This window comes from Mesocricetus auratus, unplaced genomic scaffold (genome assembly GCF_017639785.1).
Source record: "Mesocricetus auratus isolate SY011 unplaced genomic scaffold, BCM_Maur_2.0 Super-Scaffold_100008, whole genome shotgun sequence".
NCBI lineage: Eukaryota > Metazoa > Chordata > Mammalia > Rodentia > Cricetidae > Mesocricetus > Mesocricetus auratus.
In genome coordinates, this window is record NW_024429192.1 from 65,133,912 (window position 1) to 65,150,469 (window position 16,558).

General features: G+C 38.9%; 1 protein-coding gene across 1 annotated transcript in view; it reads right to left on the minus strand.

The window, feature by feature from the left end:
• Positions 1–16,558, minus strand: part of Tprg1 (tumor protein p63 regulated 1) — a 139,556-nt gene that overhangs the window by 91,670 nt on the left and 31,328 nt on the right. Inside the window, exon 3 of the mRNA XM_040751021.1 lies at positions 10,731–10,822. Within this exon, the coding sequence (XP_040606955.1) occupies positions 10,731–10,822 (92 nt within the window). The remainder of the gene's footprint in view (positions 1–10,730; positions 10,823–16,558) is intronic.

The following is a 16,558-nucleotide window of genomic DNA, read 5'->3' on the forward strand; positions in this document are numbered from 1 at the left end:
CCCATCACAGAGTTAAAGATTTCACCCAGGGCACAACTACTGGGGAGAATGTTAGACCTAAAGTTAACGTATAATTCCCCACCTGTCCAAGAACCAGGTAACTTCCTTGGATTCTGGGAATTGGAGTTCTTGAAAGATAACACCTGCCCAAGGACCAAGTAACTTCCTGGATTTCTGGGAATTGGGGTTCTTGGAAAATAGGGAATTGAGGTTCTTGGAAACTAACAACAATGCTTCATGGGACAGTCTAATGGTTTATGAGTTTGCCCATATAAGCTTTGCTAACACGCATCTCAGGGCCACTTACCTGGGAAATTTTCAGGTGATGGTCCTGACCAAACTTCCATCTTAGTCTGTATTTAATAGTTTTAGTAAAAAATTTGCTTAAAATTCAGCAAAATGTTTAAAAGCCTCATTAGACTCTTTTTCTGAAGAGACACAGAGGATGAGTGGTTGGGTGTGTTGGCAAGGAGGGGAGGGGAAGGAGGGGAAACTGACCAGGAATGTAAAAAGAAACAAATACAAAATATAAGAAAACAATGTTTCTCAGCGAGAAGCACTTTGGTTTATTACACAATTGTTCAAGCTTTTCACCTTTTACCTTCCATAAAAATATTAGAGTAAGCTTATTTACCCACAAAGCCTTCTTGCTGAGCTTCTGATAGGAATTGTGCTCACCAAGTGCATCAAATTGGAAGAGAATCGACATTTTGACTATGTCAAACCTTCCCCTCCACAAATGTAATGTGTCAGTCCATTCATTGACATCTCCCAGTGTTTAATTGCCATCATCTTTGTAGTTGTCAGCACACAAGTCCTGTGTGTGTTATGTGTCTTTGTTGTGTGATTATTTTATTATATTGTTAGTTTAATTTTCACTTCTCTACTGCTAGATGAGGATACTAGGCATTGATTTATTCGTGTTGATCTTGTGTCTTGAAACTTGGCCAAATCTTTATTAGTTCTCAGGGGTTTCTGTGTGTTTCTTGCCATTATCCATATACACAGTCATATCATATGCAAATAAGAATTTTAGATGAGATCAAGTGTGTTCAAGGTAGTAAGACCATAGACAAATAAAAAAAATTAATATGTACTCTATCTGTAAACTTTGATTTCTCTACTTGCATTGTTGTGATAGATTATACTTCCAGTACTAGGCTGAATGGCAGTAGAGAAAATAAGGGTCTCCCATACCTGCTCCTCAGTCTTCGACAGAGAGTATCAGATTTATCTTGTTGAGTGATAGTACTTCTAGGGCTGTCTCAGTCATACAGAGGGAAACACCCTGCATTACCTTTCTAAGAATTATTTTGTTCATCAGGAATGGCTGTTTAGTTTTGTTCAATGCTTGTTCCAGTTCAGTTGAAATGGTCATGTGGTTTTTCTTCTCTAGATAGTTTACATGTTCCAGGACATAGTACAAGATTTTTTTCAGTGGTGACCATTCATCCTTGGACAAAACCCATTTGGTCATAATATATAACTCTTGTTATACATTGCTGGGTTCTATTTGTTATTATTTCAGGATTTTTTTGCATCAGTATTTGATGAGGAATATTAATTTTTCTGGCTGTTTTTATCATTCTTGCCTGGTTTGGCCATGATACATTCACTTCATAGAATGCCTCGAAGGCATTCCTTCTCATATTTTCTGGAAAGGTAACTTGGTTTTCACTTTTTTGTGCAAGCAATTAATACAATTCTCTGGTGAAGAAGCTTAGCCTCAACATGTCTGTTGGTGTCTGTGTCTAACTAAAAACTGAATATCTTAACAGTTATAGGATATCTTGTGTTCATTGAGATTTTTTGGTTTATGTGGTTTAAGCTAAAGACAAAAGTTCTTCAACTTACATGATAGAGTTGTGAGCTGTGATTACTTACTATTTCTTTGATGTTTGCAAGCCCTATAATGACCCACCAACACCCATCCACACCCACCTCTACCCACCCCACCCAGTTTCACTGCTGGTATTCTTAATTCTGCAATATCTCTTTTATTTGCCATCCAACTAAAAGTTGTCAGTTGAGTTAACACTTCCAGAGAACCTGCTCTTTGTTTCATTTATTCACTCTATTGTTTTTAAATTGATTTCAACTGTTGTCTCCATTATTTCCTTTGGTATTCTAGCGGATTTGCTCTTCTTCAGCCCAGATTCCTTTGACATCAAGGCTTAGATCACAGACTTGAGACCTCTTCAGTTGATGTTGACAGTTTTCCTGCAGTGCCTTTAAGTACTCTTGTGGGCAGTTTTACAACATCCCACACATAAGGCATGCTGTGCATCTCTTCAATGCAATGCACTGATGACTCCGAAGTACCATAGTTTCCAAGCATTCAAATATTGTCCTGCATAATCTCTCTGATCTTAATTTTTCTCCAACTGGCACAGGCAGAAAATACTCTAGATGATTTTACTTCTTTTGAATTAAGTGACATTGCTTTTGTGGCTCAGGATTTAGTGTATCACAGCACAATCAATGTGTATTCTTCAAAGGAATCTATGTTCCTCTATCAGGTTGAATGATCTATAAAATATTGACGAGGTTCTAATCACTGTTGTTTGGCAAGTTGTTCTAGATCTTTCTAATTTTTCATACAATTATCAAGAGGATCATGTTGAGATCTCCAACTGTATCTGAGGGTTTAACTCTGCTTTCAGTTCTATCAAGTTTTCTTCCACACACATTTAGATAGGTATGTCTTCTTAATGGATTGAGTTTTATCACTACCAATTATAGCCATATAGCCCATTATAACTATACTCTTTTCCTGGTCATTTTCTTTACTTAGTACTCCAAGGTTTACTATATATATATAATCTTAGAAGGTTGCACTACATTTACTGAATAGACTGTGAATCAGGCAGTGTTTTTACACCTAGGAAACAATGATACTTTTAAAAGCAACAACTGTGAAGTCTCATAAGTGTTAGCAACCTCAATATTACGATTGAAGACTTACTTATTTTTTAAGACACTTGTATTGGTAGGTTTCTAAATAATTAAAATTGAGTTCATGTAACTTAATTATTGGGCAATTTTTTTTGCAGAGCCAAATGTCTTCCTAGTAATGCCAACACCCCATTTGATAACATTTGGGAGAAAAATACCTGGAGTGGTCATGAAAGAAACATACTAGCAATGGTATACTGTTCACATCAATCAAGCTCAAAATACTAATGTGATAATTTTATTATAAGTGATTACCACAACTGACATTAAGGTGCCAAAGAGAGGTCACAGAACATGTGTGGGAAGAGATGCATAACTGACTCTCATAAGTAAGAGATGACTTTAACTCTCTGTTGTAACAACAGGATGAAGAGGCAACAGTTAAACAGAAGACCTCCTCAGGCATGTACTCAGAACTCTTCTGCTCTCTGTGTTCTTCCTATTTCTCCAGCTTTTCCCAGGTTCTCTCAACATGTTGCAATCTAACCTAGACAAGGAATTGATGGAGATTGCCAGAGCTTGCCTCTGTATTTTGCACATGTTCTTTCTGCCTTCTAGAATGTTGTTTCTTTATCTCCAGTCATGTTTTTTCGTTTGTTTGGTTTTGGTTTTTGGTTTTTAAATCTTTGCTCTTTCTTTAATTTTGTTCATCCCCTTTACTCAAGGCAGTGATCCCCAGTGAGTAGTCACAGATTCATGTGTGGGACTCATGTCAGTGAGTGTCATATTGCGGTGATCTCATTTTCTGTCCTTCTCTCTCTTAAGACTAAGAGCTCAGAAAAACTGGAAGACATTTCCTCCTTGTGGTTGATTTTTCAGCACTTAGAGAAGAGTCTGACTTATGAAAGGGGCTCAGATGTATGTATGATGTATGAATAATAATATTAGTAAGTACTAATAATGAATAGAACTTTTATATGGTACATAGCATGCAACAAAAGTTATTATGAGCACTGAACAGATTTGGGTAATTTAATCTTTGAGATGACCTTTTTAATATCTCTGTTTTGTGGATGAGACCCACTGAGCGTAAGAGACTTGAGCAACCAAGCATAATAGGTAGGAGGTAATTGAGCTAGGCATTTAGACACATCAGACTTCTTTTGCCTCTTGGCTCTTTTCTGAGTTCTCCCTAATTGGCTGCAGTCATGGGAAAACAAACACTCCCAAGTACATTCGTGACTACAGTAACTAAATGCTCTCACTGTCCTGTAATGCAGGTCACTCAGGGAACATTAGCTCTCTGGATGAGGTTGCCACCATGGAGAATCTGTAGAGAAAGGCAATGTGTTTAATTAAGTGGCTGTTGAAAACACCCACCAGGACAAATGCGTTCTGGCAACAGAGGTTGCTTTTGTTCCTGCCAGAGTCCTGCCACAGGTCATTAAGATCTTGATACATTCGAGGCACTTTTCTGCTTGGATGCTTTCACCCAAGGACAAGGCAAGTCTTCTTGGGCTTCTGATGCTTGGAGGCTTTAGAGTCTGAAGACAATTCCTCCATGGGCACTGGTAGTGTCAGTAGAGAATTCTATCAGAACTAAATCAGAGTCAAGCCCATGGTGGGTTCTAAGCCATTCCACATGACATTCAATGTTGTCACCACAGTGTGTATAATGAGTGGGTGCAAGGAATGGAGACGAGATTATTTTGGTTGAATTAATATGGGACTGCTCTATGGACCTGGGGTCTCAAAGGGAAAGGAAGTGTAGGCTGATCCAAGGAAGGAACATCATGCATAAAGAGAGGAAACCAGGTGAGGACAATTATGAGGTCAAAGGATAGTATTGGGAATTTGGGGCTATGGGAAAGCTGATGGCATTTCTAAAGGGAGATAATGGTAAGTAGGGCTGGAGTGAGGGCTTGACTCACAGGACACCGAGAGTACAAAAGAAGCGCTGTGGACCCATGGAAGCTCATGGAGGATGAACATACGATGGATAGAGATGGATGCCTCTCAGATTTAGTGTGTAAAGGAATCCTGTAAAAATGCAAGTTCCGGTTTAGGGGTCCTGGGGTAAGGCCTGGGGGTCAGCATTGCTTTCAGGCTTTCAGGTGTCCTGAATGCTGCTGACCTGTGGACCACACGTTTGGCACTAGGAGTTGAAAATCCACACAAGAGAACAGAAAGCAAATAGACCAAAAGAGACACCTCAGAATGTTAACTTAACTTGCATAGCCTTTATATCTTTTTTTTTTTGTACCTTGTGATTATAAAGGATTAGAAATTGACCATTTCCAGTTTTCTGGTCTTTGTCCCTGCTAATGATTGCTAGCTGCATTTTCCATTACAGAGCTGTTTCGTAACCCTTGTAACGTAATTAGACTGTGACAAGATGGAAGTGTGGCTGGCTTTAGTCCACCGGCATCACTCACCATCCCCTACAGGCATGCGACTATTTTAGATGTTTCTGGGCAAAGACTAAATAAAGTCAAATGAACAGCACACACAGAGAATGGTCTAGAGGGGGGAAAGTCAAAAAGGTCTCTGATCCTTCGAGGTGAACCTCTGACCCTCTTTCCTGCAAACAAAAGACAATCAACAAAGAAATGAGACGCAACCGCAGAGATCATTCAACCAATTTAAACTGCAGTGATCCCTGTGTCAGGAGTGTGAGAAATCAGAAAAGGCACCAAGCGCTGTGTAATAGAAAGACAACAAGGCTGGGAGAGAGATGTCACCAAGTCAGGCTCCCCTGTGACCTTTAGTAAGTGGTTGCCCTTGAACAGGTCATTTAATCTCTGGATTTCTTCATCCATAAAATAAAGCCAGCAGCTTGCATGGTCCTGCCCTTGCGGGCTGCTTGAGGAAAGCAGGTGTGACAGAGGCCGTGTACACTGCAGCTCTATGCATGGACATGGTCCAGAGAGTCAATTGTTGGGAATCGGGCCACTTGCTTACACATGTGTTCTAAGAGTACCCTTGTGTCTTAGTTAGCTGCTATGAAATACCATGACCAAAAAGCAAACTGCAAAGGAAAGGGCTTATTTAGCTTATACTTCCTGGTCATAATCAATCAATAAAGGATGTCAGGATAGGAAGTCAAATAGGGCAGGACCCTGGAGGCAGGAGCTGATGCAGAGGTCATAAAGGGATGTCACTTACTCGCTTACTTCCCCTGGCTTGCTCAGCATGCTTTCTTATAAAAGCCAGGACCACCAGCCCAGAGATGACACAACGCACAATGGATAAGACCTTTCCCCATTGATCACTGATTGAGAAAATGCCTTACAGCTGGATCTTATAGAAGCATTTCCTCAACTGGGGCTCCTTCCTCTCTGATGACTCCAGAGTATATCAGGTTGATTCAAAACAAGTCAGTATACCTTGTTTCCCTGAATGACTTTGTTTTGTTTAAATTTTTACTTTAAATTCTTTATGACAATGTTGTTGTTGTTGTTGTTGGTGGTGGTGGTGGTGGTGTGTGTGTGTGTGTGTGTGTGTGTGTGTGTGTGTGTACACATGTGCTGTGGCCTGTATGTAAAGGTAAAAGGTCAATTTGAAGGAGGTGTTTTTCTACTCATCATGTGGGTTCTTGGATTGAATTCATGTTGCTAGGCTTTACCTGTGCTGAGCCATCTCAGTGGCCCTGGCTTTCTTTTATTTAACTATTTGGGGCAACCAGTCTGAGAAAGCTCTCTAAATCAGCAGGGATGACCTGCATACTTCACTTACCCCACCAAAGCCAAGAAACAGAATTCTCATTTTTTGAGCACGTTTCTGCTGGAGGAACCACAATGGGTTCTCGAAGGGATGCCACATATGAAAGGTGTGGCCCCTAGCCATCAGCTTCAGAACAACACTGAGGTACACATGGAAAGTATGCGATGACAGAACCTTTGTCTCTGCTCTAGAGTCCTCTTCTGAGCCTGGACTCGTCATCTTAAACAGACAGCGCTTCCTTTTTTTTTTTTTTTTTGGACTTTACTGTGGAGACTTCATGAGGAAGGACACTTTAAAATGTTACAGAAAAGAAATGTTTGCGGGTGGGTGTCTCTTATGTTTTTAATCAAATAGTGTGATGGATGGATGCTTCAGTGTCTTTCCAGGCAAAGTAGCTTGGTGCTTTGATTTTTAAAGAGTAACACTAAGCACTTAATTCTGTGTTGGACTCACTGGTGGTTTGAAAAGAAATGCTTACATAGAAGCTAAGGCACCTAGTGACTTTCAAAAATCATGTGACATCTAGGAACAATCCAAGGCAAGTCCTGGGAGCAGCACCATTGAGAGATAATGGAGATTGCATGGATTACAACCTTTCAGTGGCAAATGCAAGGACAGCACTTATCACAACGTGTGCTACATTTCAAGTGTTCAATTAAATGTAATTATTAAAACATAGCCAGCCATCTTTAGCAAAATACATAGAAACTAACTAGACTAACACATTACAAAAATTAGTGGTGGATCTGTTTCTTCCATGAGATTAAATTTCTAATTAACTAAACAACATAGTGAACCAAATCCATTAGCTCAGAAAAAAAGATTAAGCCAGGTGTAACAGCACAAACATGTCATCTCAGAATGTGGAGGCAGGGGGATTAAAATAAAGCCAGCAATTCCCCTATCTTTATTTTGGTACAATATAATGTTACTATCAATTGTTTCAATTTCATCCTTCCCTACATATAAGACCCTGTCTCAAAAAAAATATAAAAAGAAAACCTTACTTGTGTTTGTGCAGCTGTTATGACACGAATTAGCAAGCAGGATCCACACCTAGGTCTTCTGTTTCTGAGAATGGAGGTGTGGTTTAACGCCACATGCGTTCTGCTCTCCGTGTGACTGACACAGGAAGTTCATTAGACTTCATGTATTTGTCCTACCAAAATCCTGAGATAGAAACTGGACTAGCTGGGGATAAGCAGGTAATGAAACATATACTAAACTTTTCTCACAAATGTGAAAAGACCGAGAATTGCTTGGCCCTGCCACTATTATCAGGTCTTCTCATTTAGCGGTGAGAACAGTCTCTCCCACGGTTAACCCTTGGTATGGAGGAAAGAGTACACTTTATTGAAGAGACTCCATTGTCATCATGTCACACTGGCTGAGACTTCAGGAGTGTCAAGATGTTCTTGGAGCTGGCTTAATGGGTCTCTTCTAAAAGTACTAAAAGTATGTATGCATTGTTTTTAAATATCCTTTTTCAGAAGGCCAAGAAGTAGAAGAAAAGAGAGGTTGAAATAAGGATCACTTTGTCTTGTTAACTGTGTCGGCATAACAACTCCCTTAAAAGGATGGTTGAGAGCCTGGACCCTAACAGTCTCCCTCAAGCCCTTGTGATATTTTAGCAAAACTAGAATCTAAATTAATGTAGAAGACAGCTTTACTGACACATTTTTGTTGCCTTTGCTTTATATAGAAGCCCTTCTACAAGAAGCAGTCACACTGGGCTTACTCCCCATTCTGACAAGGGTGTTCAGGTTCATATGTAGAGTGACATTCTCAGTTTTTCTGTATGGACACCCCAGACACATTTTTTCTCTCAAAATGGTTCTTATCTCTGTAAGTGATGAATGAAAGCATTTAGGGAAGGATCAAAAGGGGGTTGTAAGCTTGCTTCCTAGAGTGTTTCTTACAGAATGTTTCTTCAATAAAGTAGGACTCTGCAGCCTTCTAAACAAACAGTGGTCCAGTCAACTCATCAGTCCTTCAGGCCCAAACCAAAAGTTAATTGATGACTTTTCTTACAGACAATAAAATGCAATGATCCACTAAGCCTGGCTGAATCGAGTATCAGTTTTTCCTCTCACCTCCAAAAGCATCCTTCGATAAAAGACCCATGATAAATGATGCAGTTGTTAGCATTTTTCTTCTACATTGGTGACATGTTAATCTTCTGTGATGGGGCACAACAGGCTATTACAGGAGAGAGGATCAAGGATTCTTACCTTTCAGCATAGGCAAGACAGGGGAGAACTAGAGAAGACTGTATCAGCCACAAGACCAGACCAGGCACTGCAAACATACAGCTTCCACCTTTAAATCCTTTCGAAAATTTTATAGCAAACTTTTCCATTCACCGCTGGAAAAGGTGGCCTCTGCAAACCGAATGGTAGTCTAAATAGTACAATAGTTTTTCATGGTGTAAGAGCTGCAGGCAGGGCCCACCTGAGTTTTGTCTGCACTGTTAAATGTGTTTTCCGCCACTTAAGTTTAGACAGTCTACAAAGAGACTGACTAGGAAATTGAGTCATGGTTGGCGGTATCTGCCAATTCTCTCAATATTGGTGTAAATATTGTTGGGATGCTGAATTCAAGTTCTCCAGAATCTGAGTGTTTACCCTTTCCTAACCAAAGCAGACCTTTCATTTCATGAGTTCAACATGGCTCTCTATTTGACGAATGGGGAAGGGGAAGGCATCATAGATTTGTCCAGATGAATTAGTGAGAAGTTTAAATCATAGGCTTTCCTTTTCATTATAGTTAGCTCAGAAATTATAGAGATAGGAAGGATATAAATGAATGAAGGAGAAAATGAAAGAAAGATAAAGAAAAGAAGAAGCAAAAACAAGAAGAAGAGGAGAAGGAAGATGAGGTATAAGGAGGAGGAGGAGGAATAAGTTGTAGGGGAGGAGACAACTTTTCACTGATACTTAGTGCTTGTGAGTAGAAGAGGGTACTAGTGATGAATTTTCCAGTAACATCTCATTTTGTGCTCTCAAAAATCACTTCTGGTATGAATTTGGTCTCACTTATAAAGAAAAAAAGAGAAAAAAGAGACAAAAAGTTAGTTTTGAAAAGTTTCTTTTCATTCACTTCTGGAAAGGTGTTTGAAAGCGTAGTGTAAAATGGTAGCCAGTCAGGTTCTCTCTGATTCTCCTTCACACCTGTTGGGGACCCCACTTTCCTAGCCTAGGTAGTTAAGCCTTCAACAGTTTCCTTCTGGTAACTCAGTCAGAGAGGCTGCCCTGTTCAAGGGGCAAAGACTACACACTTCTTCCTTCACCTGTGAGGAACACTGGGTTACAGGACTCTCATTCCCCAGCCTGAACACGATATTCACTGAACCCATCAAGAATTAAGGTGGGGGTTTTAAAGATATTTCCACATAGCATTATGGGTTTCATAGTAGGCAGATACCCGCTTTTGCTTTTTTATGTGTATCATTGAGTATGTGAAAGGTCACAGACACAACAATTTCTAGGAGGGATAGAAAGGTAATTACCTCCATGTAGCACTCACAAAGGAAGCTCTCCCTTTAAGGGAAGTCTTAAAGAGAAAGGATGGTGTTAGTGAGCAATAAAGACCTGTGTGTCTCATGGCTCTCATCCCAGCATTCCGCAGTGACCTGTCTTCCCTATACTGAATGCTTTCTCTAGCATCCCTGTTCACACCGTACATAGAACTCAGACTATATGTTAGACTGCATGTGTCCCTTTTCTTACTATTTCTTTCCACTGCATCTAGCATGAAATGACGAGCTGCCTAATAGAGTTACAGAGCATACACCTGTAATGGAGCGAGATCAAAACGGGACACCTAAGAAGTCATTCCAATAATCCTTGAAAGCAGACACAGCCCTGAGCCCACAGACCTGAGCCCATGAATGAAGTGGTGGCCAGGTGGGAGTACCAACCCAGAAAGACGACAGTTGGAGTCAAATGTGTCCATTCAACCAACTAAGGGACCACTCTCTAGGACAAAAAAGTCAATAAAGCACCAACCATATACAAATACCAGAAGAGTTCCTCTAACATGCTTATCTCCTCTCTGTTCCAGTGATAGCAAGAAACTTGTTTCCACTTCCTTTCACACAGCCATATACTCACTCTGTCAGGAGCCAGAAGCCTTGGACGGTCTCTCCAGAAGTCTGTGTAATATGCCTGCTCAGGTCTTCCACTGCTGTCTCAATGGCCCCTGGCTGAGAGAGAGAAGAAATCATTTCATTTAGAGAAGACTGAACACACTCTCTGCTTTTGATTAGTTAGAATGGCCTCCTCCTCCTCCTCCTCCTCCCTCTCTTCCTCCTCCTCCTCCTCCTCCCGCTCCTCCTCCAGGAGACTAAGCCTGGTTCTTGCGTTTGCATATCCTGTTTCAGTGAATGGCAGATAACACTGTTTTAATGCTACCTCTATGGTATATGCCAAAAGTATTCTAGGTCTTATCATCTCAAACCCTGTGTTTTCTCACAGAAATGAAAATAGGCAATTTTAGAAGAACACTTCTTCCAGTGAAATAGATTTATCAGGAAGTTCAAAGCAGCTAACAATATGTATAAGTATATATCTTTTTTAAAAATCTTCCCAGATTCCAAGAGGACATGTTAGTAAAACTCGAAATTTAACTTCCTTCCAATGCTCTGACCATCAGTGAGGCTAACTCTGCAGCTCAACTCTCATTCTCTCTCTCTCTCTCTCTCTCTCTCTCTCTCTCTCTCTCTCTCTCTCTCTCTCTCAATCTCTCTCTCTCTCTCTCTCTCTCTCTCTCTCTCTCTCTCTCTCTCTCTCTCCTTAGTGTCTTAACTTTCACAAAACAAGTGTAACCCACATCTGGACCTAGTTCTACTTGGACACAGATTGACACTTCATGCTTGCTGAAGGCTACGTGTCATCAAATCACCAACTTCTAGGGTTTCCATCAAATATACCTGGCACTGCTGCCAGAGAAATTTCTACTGATGTCTCTCATTTCCAGGAACACTGCAGGCAGTCAGACTGTCCTAGAGGGAAATTTCTGTAACCTCCCAGACACTCTTCCTTTGAACAACCTCAATCCCTCTATGGTATTCTGATTTTTCCTGGGCCCACTTTTCAGTCTATAAAATAAACTGCTCTCTTTCATGACTCAATATTGCTATTTTTCTCATAGTTTCTTGACATAATTTTAGCTTCACAAATGTAACTCAGTAGCGTAACTAATACTATTCAGAAAAAAGTAAGTAGAATCAGAAAGTAATTAAATAACCCTAAAATAGCATTTTGTTGAATATTTTTATGCCACTCAGTTCACCAAAAATATGTGAGATGAATATAATGCTGTATAAATTTTTAAAACCTTACTATCTTCCATACCAAAAGCAATATCCAAATCTGTCTAAATGAAGAATGGTCAATATTTGATCCAGATATACCTCCATGATCAGATATTCTTGCATATGTTCAAAATGGCATGGCTAAGGAACTCATTGCAGCCTTGTTTGTAGAGTGATAAATGAGGAATAATACACAAATGCTAATCAAAAGGGTGCTGTGTTATAGAATACGTTCAGATGATGTAATATGATGAAGGTATAGGAGTAATAGAGTATTCTGATGAACGAAAAGAAAAAAATAAAACAGTAGAGGGTAAGGTAGATCACCTTCCTTATGCTGAAATATGTGGAGTAAGTATATTCCTGTTTACTGACACACAGCTAAAGAAAGCATAAAAAGGTCTATGAAATATATTGATATTGTTTTCTGTAGGGTGGGAAAGCATGAGATGGAAATAGCACATGGAAGCAACGCCTTTTTGTATGCCTTTTCAAAAGCTAAACACTGAAAGTTAGTGTGTTATTTATGGAATGCTTTGATACTCTCTACAGTTTTGTCAATTTTCTCATTGTCTGCACCGTTCTGATTTTACAGTACGAACATTGCCCGTGCCCTTTTTTGGAATATGGAACAAAATGCAGCCCAACAGAGAAATGTGCTTCCTCCAATTTTATTATTGTTAACTAATAACACTTACTACATTTAATAATTTCATAATCTAATAATTTAAAACAAAAATATTAAGATATAGAGGTACTTCATTCTTAGATATCAAAGTTTAATCTCAGTCACCCTTGTGGCTCTCTGGAATCCATGGTAAGTCATCATGTTGCTCTTCATTAGTTTGTTAGATTGTTTTGATAATAATTACTGTAAGTAACTACTGGGAGATACCATGAGACCCTGTACATTAAACAGTAACAAACACTGAATAACGGAAGGATTTACCATAATTCTCAATATTGCTTATGTTAAATAAAAGGGCAGTTGCCATAGTAGGATCAAATACTTAATGCAGTTACATACTTACCTCTGAGACTATAGTCTAACACAAATAAGGAAACTATGATCAAATACATCATCTTATACAACATAGTAACTCCACTGTCTCTTACATTCTAGCCCTGAGTAGTTCCAAGCAAAACAAACCTCCTTGGGGAATTCCAAAGATTTGCATGTTTGTTCTCTTGTATTTCAATGATCTAGACTAGCTCAGGGCCAATGCTGACCCAAAAGACACCCTTGACTTTGTCAATGTTTTCCATTTAATAAGCTCCGTGTGTACAGAAAAAAGAAACAGTGGTTCAGGAAAGGCTGATCTTAGAGGCTTTGGCTCTCACATTTCTTCTGTGGCTACTATGATGGCTAGACAGAGGCCACTTTGCAATGAACACAGAAGTAAGAAAATTAGCTCAATTGGCCATGCTCTCTAAAGGAAAATTTCTATTTCCTTGAAAAAAGTGATGAAAATTCACCTTATCACTTCATTGCTGTGGTTCTGCTCTCGCAAAAGAACAAATCATCTTTACAACAGTCCTCAAGGGGTCTCATACAACAGCAGCAGAACAGCCTTGTACCCAGTGAGATGTTTATTTCCTAAACTAAATGGAAGCTCACAAGGCAATAACAATAAAACTAATAAATGTATTTGTTCCTAATGTGAGGGCAAGTCACCGGGAGCCCTCTAGCAAGAGAAGAGGAAAAGAGAGAGAGTATGAAAGCCAAATTAGTGTCATGGAGGCAATGACATCTCACTACACAATGGGACGTCCTGAACCTGCTTATTAAAGTCTCGCTGCTCACAATAGAACACAGGCTATAAAAAGGCCATGGGGAACCATTAATTAAATATTAAAAGATCAAATAGTTTTAGCCCCATTAGTTTGTATGTAATTTACATTCTCTAGTATAAATTTAGAGATAATTCTCCATCTCGAATCGCTTTCAACTTTCTGATAAAGTATCTGCAAATACAGTGCCCTACGGGGAGTTTAAAAATATCTTTCTCCATGTGGGCTAGGCATTGTTCTTTTCATAAAAAGTTGCTTTTGAACATCAGTCTCCACAACCAAGATGATTATCATAATATACCTCAAGTTATTAGCAGTGAGGGATACTTTTGTTCGGAGAAGGCATGAGGCCTTTTTTAGATATATCTAAGCAATAATAGCAGGCACGCTACAACAAGATAAAAGGGTTACAAGTGGACTGAGAGCAAAGGCTTTCGACTTTCACTTCTGGGACCTCTCATTCATGTCCCATAGTCAGTGCAGCAACAGTATCAGGAGTCCTGCATTGCAGGTATGCTTCTCGGTCCTGGCATGATCCCAGGGATGCTGGTTATTATTATTATTATTATTATTATTATTATTATTATTATTATTTATTATTATTATTCCTGGACAAGGAATAATTCCTTGAGATACTTTAGGATGTTCCCCGAATATTCCCTATGGTCCATTGTCTCTGAGAAGAACTACCTTAAATTGAGCCAGAGAGGCATAATTTTCACATATTATAATAATATGACCAGCAAACCACATTAGGGGTTTAAGAAATCAATAACTTATTTTATGATCTAGTACTTAGGTGTGTAATATAATATCTAATATTATGATGCTAAAATTACCACTTATTTGTCAAGAATTCCTATTTCCATATTAGTTACTTCTTTGCAAATCCCTCTTGAAACTCATAGAATTGATCATTCTTCTCCTTATATCCTTGGATATCAATTCCTGGCATCCAAAAAAACTGTGTGTCATGCCATCACAGAAAGCCAATGAATATCTTTCATTCCCAGATCTAGGGTATGAACAGAAAACAGTCTAAATGTTCTGTTAAAGTATTATATATCCCCAATGTGGGATGCTATAGAACTAATTTAAAAAATGATTTCACTAAAGTATTGTGGTCATATGAAATACTTAGCATATAACTCTAGTTGCATACAGTAATTATATATGAAAAACAAAAAAAGATCCATCCACAAATGAATATGAGCACTTGCAATATATATATATATATATATATATATATATATATATTTATATATTTTGGTTTTCTGAGACAGGGTTTCTCTGTGTTGTTTTGAGGCTGTCCTGGAACCTGCTCTGTAGACCAGGCTGGTCTCGAACTCACAGAGATCTTCCTGCCTCTGCCTCCCGAGTGCTGGGATTAAAGGTATGTGCCACCAATGCCCGGTGTGCAATACATTTTTGTAGTTACTATTGAACAGTGAGATTACAGTGACTTTTATTTTATGTATCTATAGTTTCTAAGTTTTTATCAACAAATTACTTCTTGGGTGATGACCCTAAAATCTTTTAATCCTTTAGCAACAAATTCTTCAGCTCATTCACTCAGTGATCTTCTCAATTTGCAATGCATGTACTTTAAATTCTTAGCCTAGCTGAAGTTGATTTTCCTGTGATTGTGGTAGGGAATCACAGTACTACAAATGTGTAGCCAGGAAAGTGGTTCTAACCCTCTGTTTGCTGTTTAGTAGACTCTTGGAAAAGTAAAATCTCACTCCCTATTGTGTTACTGAAAATGAGTAACTTGAACAGCAAGAGAGCATCAGCATTGGCAGGAAGTTTATAGAAACGCAGAATCTAATCTGTTCACCAGCTGGACCATGACATCTGAGATCTCACTTCATATCTAAGAAGTCATCACTTTATGATGACTCTCACACATCTGAAATTTCAAGTATTGTGGTCTTACTTAATTATTCCTTGAGAAAGTCGACCAGCTTCCTCTTTACTGCTACAGACCCTTGTGCCAACATTTATATCTCACCCTAGAGATCATGGTGAGGTCACAGGCACCTTGTTGCCATTTTTATAACAATTTATAGAATTGTGAACACCAGTAAAAGTAAGAGAGGAGGTACTGAAAATCACAATGTTTGAAATGTTTATTATAGATGTGTCATATACTCTATGAATATTGACAAAGTTCATTTAGGGCTCTTTACAAAGCTTACACTTTATTTATACATTGCAGGTGACTAAATTAAGACTCACAAATGTGCACATGTGTGTGGGCACACACACACACACACACTTCTGTTTAATAATCAAAGCATCTTGGATTTGATTTACAACCTAGTAAAACTAGATCATTCTTTGATTTATTTTTAAAAATGTTCATCCCAGAATATAAAGGTAATCAAACAAAAAAAATCCCTGTGCTAAGTGTGGAATACTTCCTACTGAAATTTTGGTTAGGGGGTTCCCAGAAACCTACAAAACAACAGAGGCCATTACTCTTGGTCACCTATAAGAACTTGATGGTAAGACCTTATGTATTGCTGAAAGCTAACCAAGCTAATACTGACTTTGAAACTTGTTCCTTGTTGGGTAGCTTCTACAGAACTAGAAGGTGCTTTGTAGACTGACAGGGAAGACAACCCATCAATAGTATTGTTCAGCTGTGAACCCTGTGAGCTACTATAATGACTAGACTATGCTTCTTTTGCCTGCCTCACTATGATGTATAAAGCCACAATTTTTAAAAGAAGCTGTGAATATCGTATGATACATATAATAGATTTGGGACTGTGTCAGCTTATCTAAATAAGAACTACATGGTTTAGCTTTGCTTTCCCTGTTTGTTTCCAA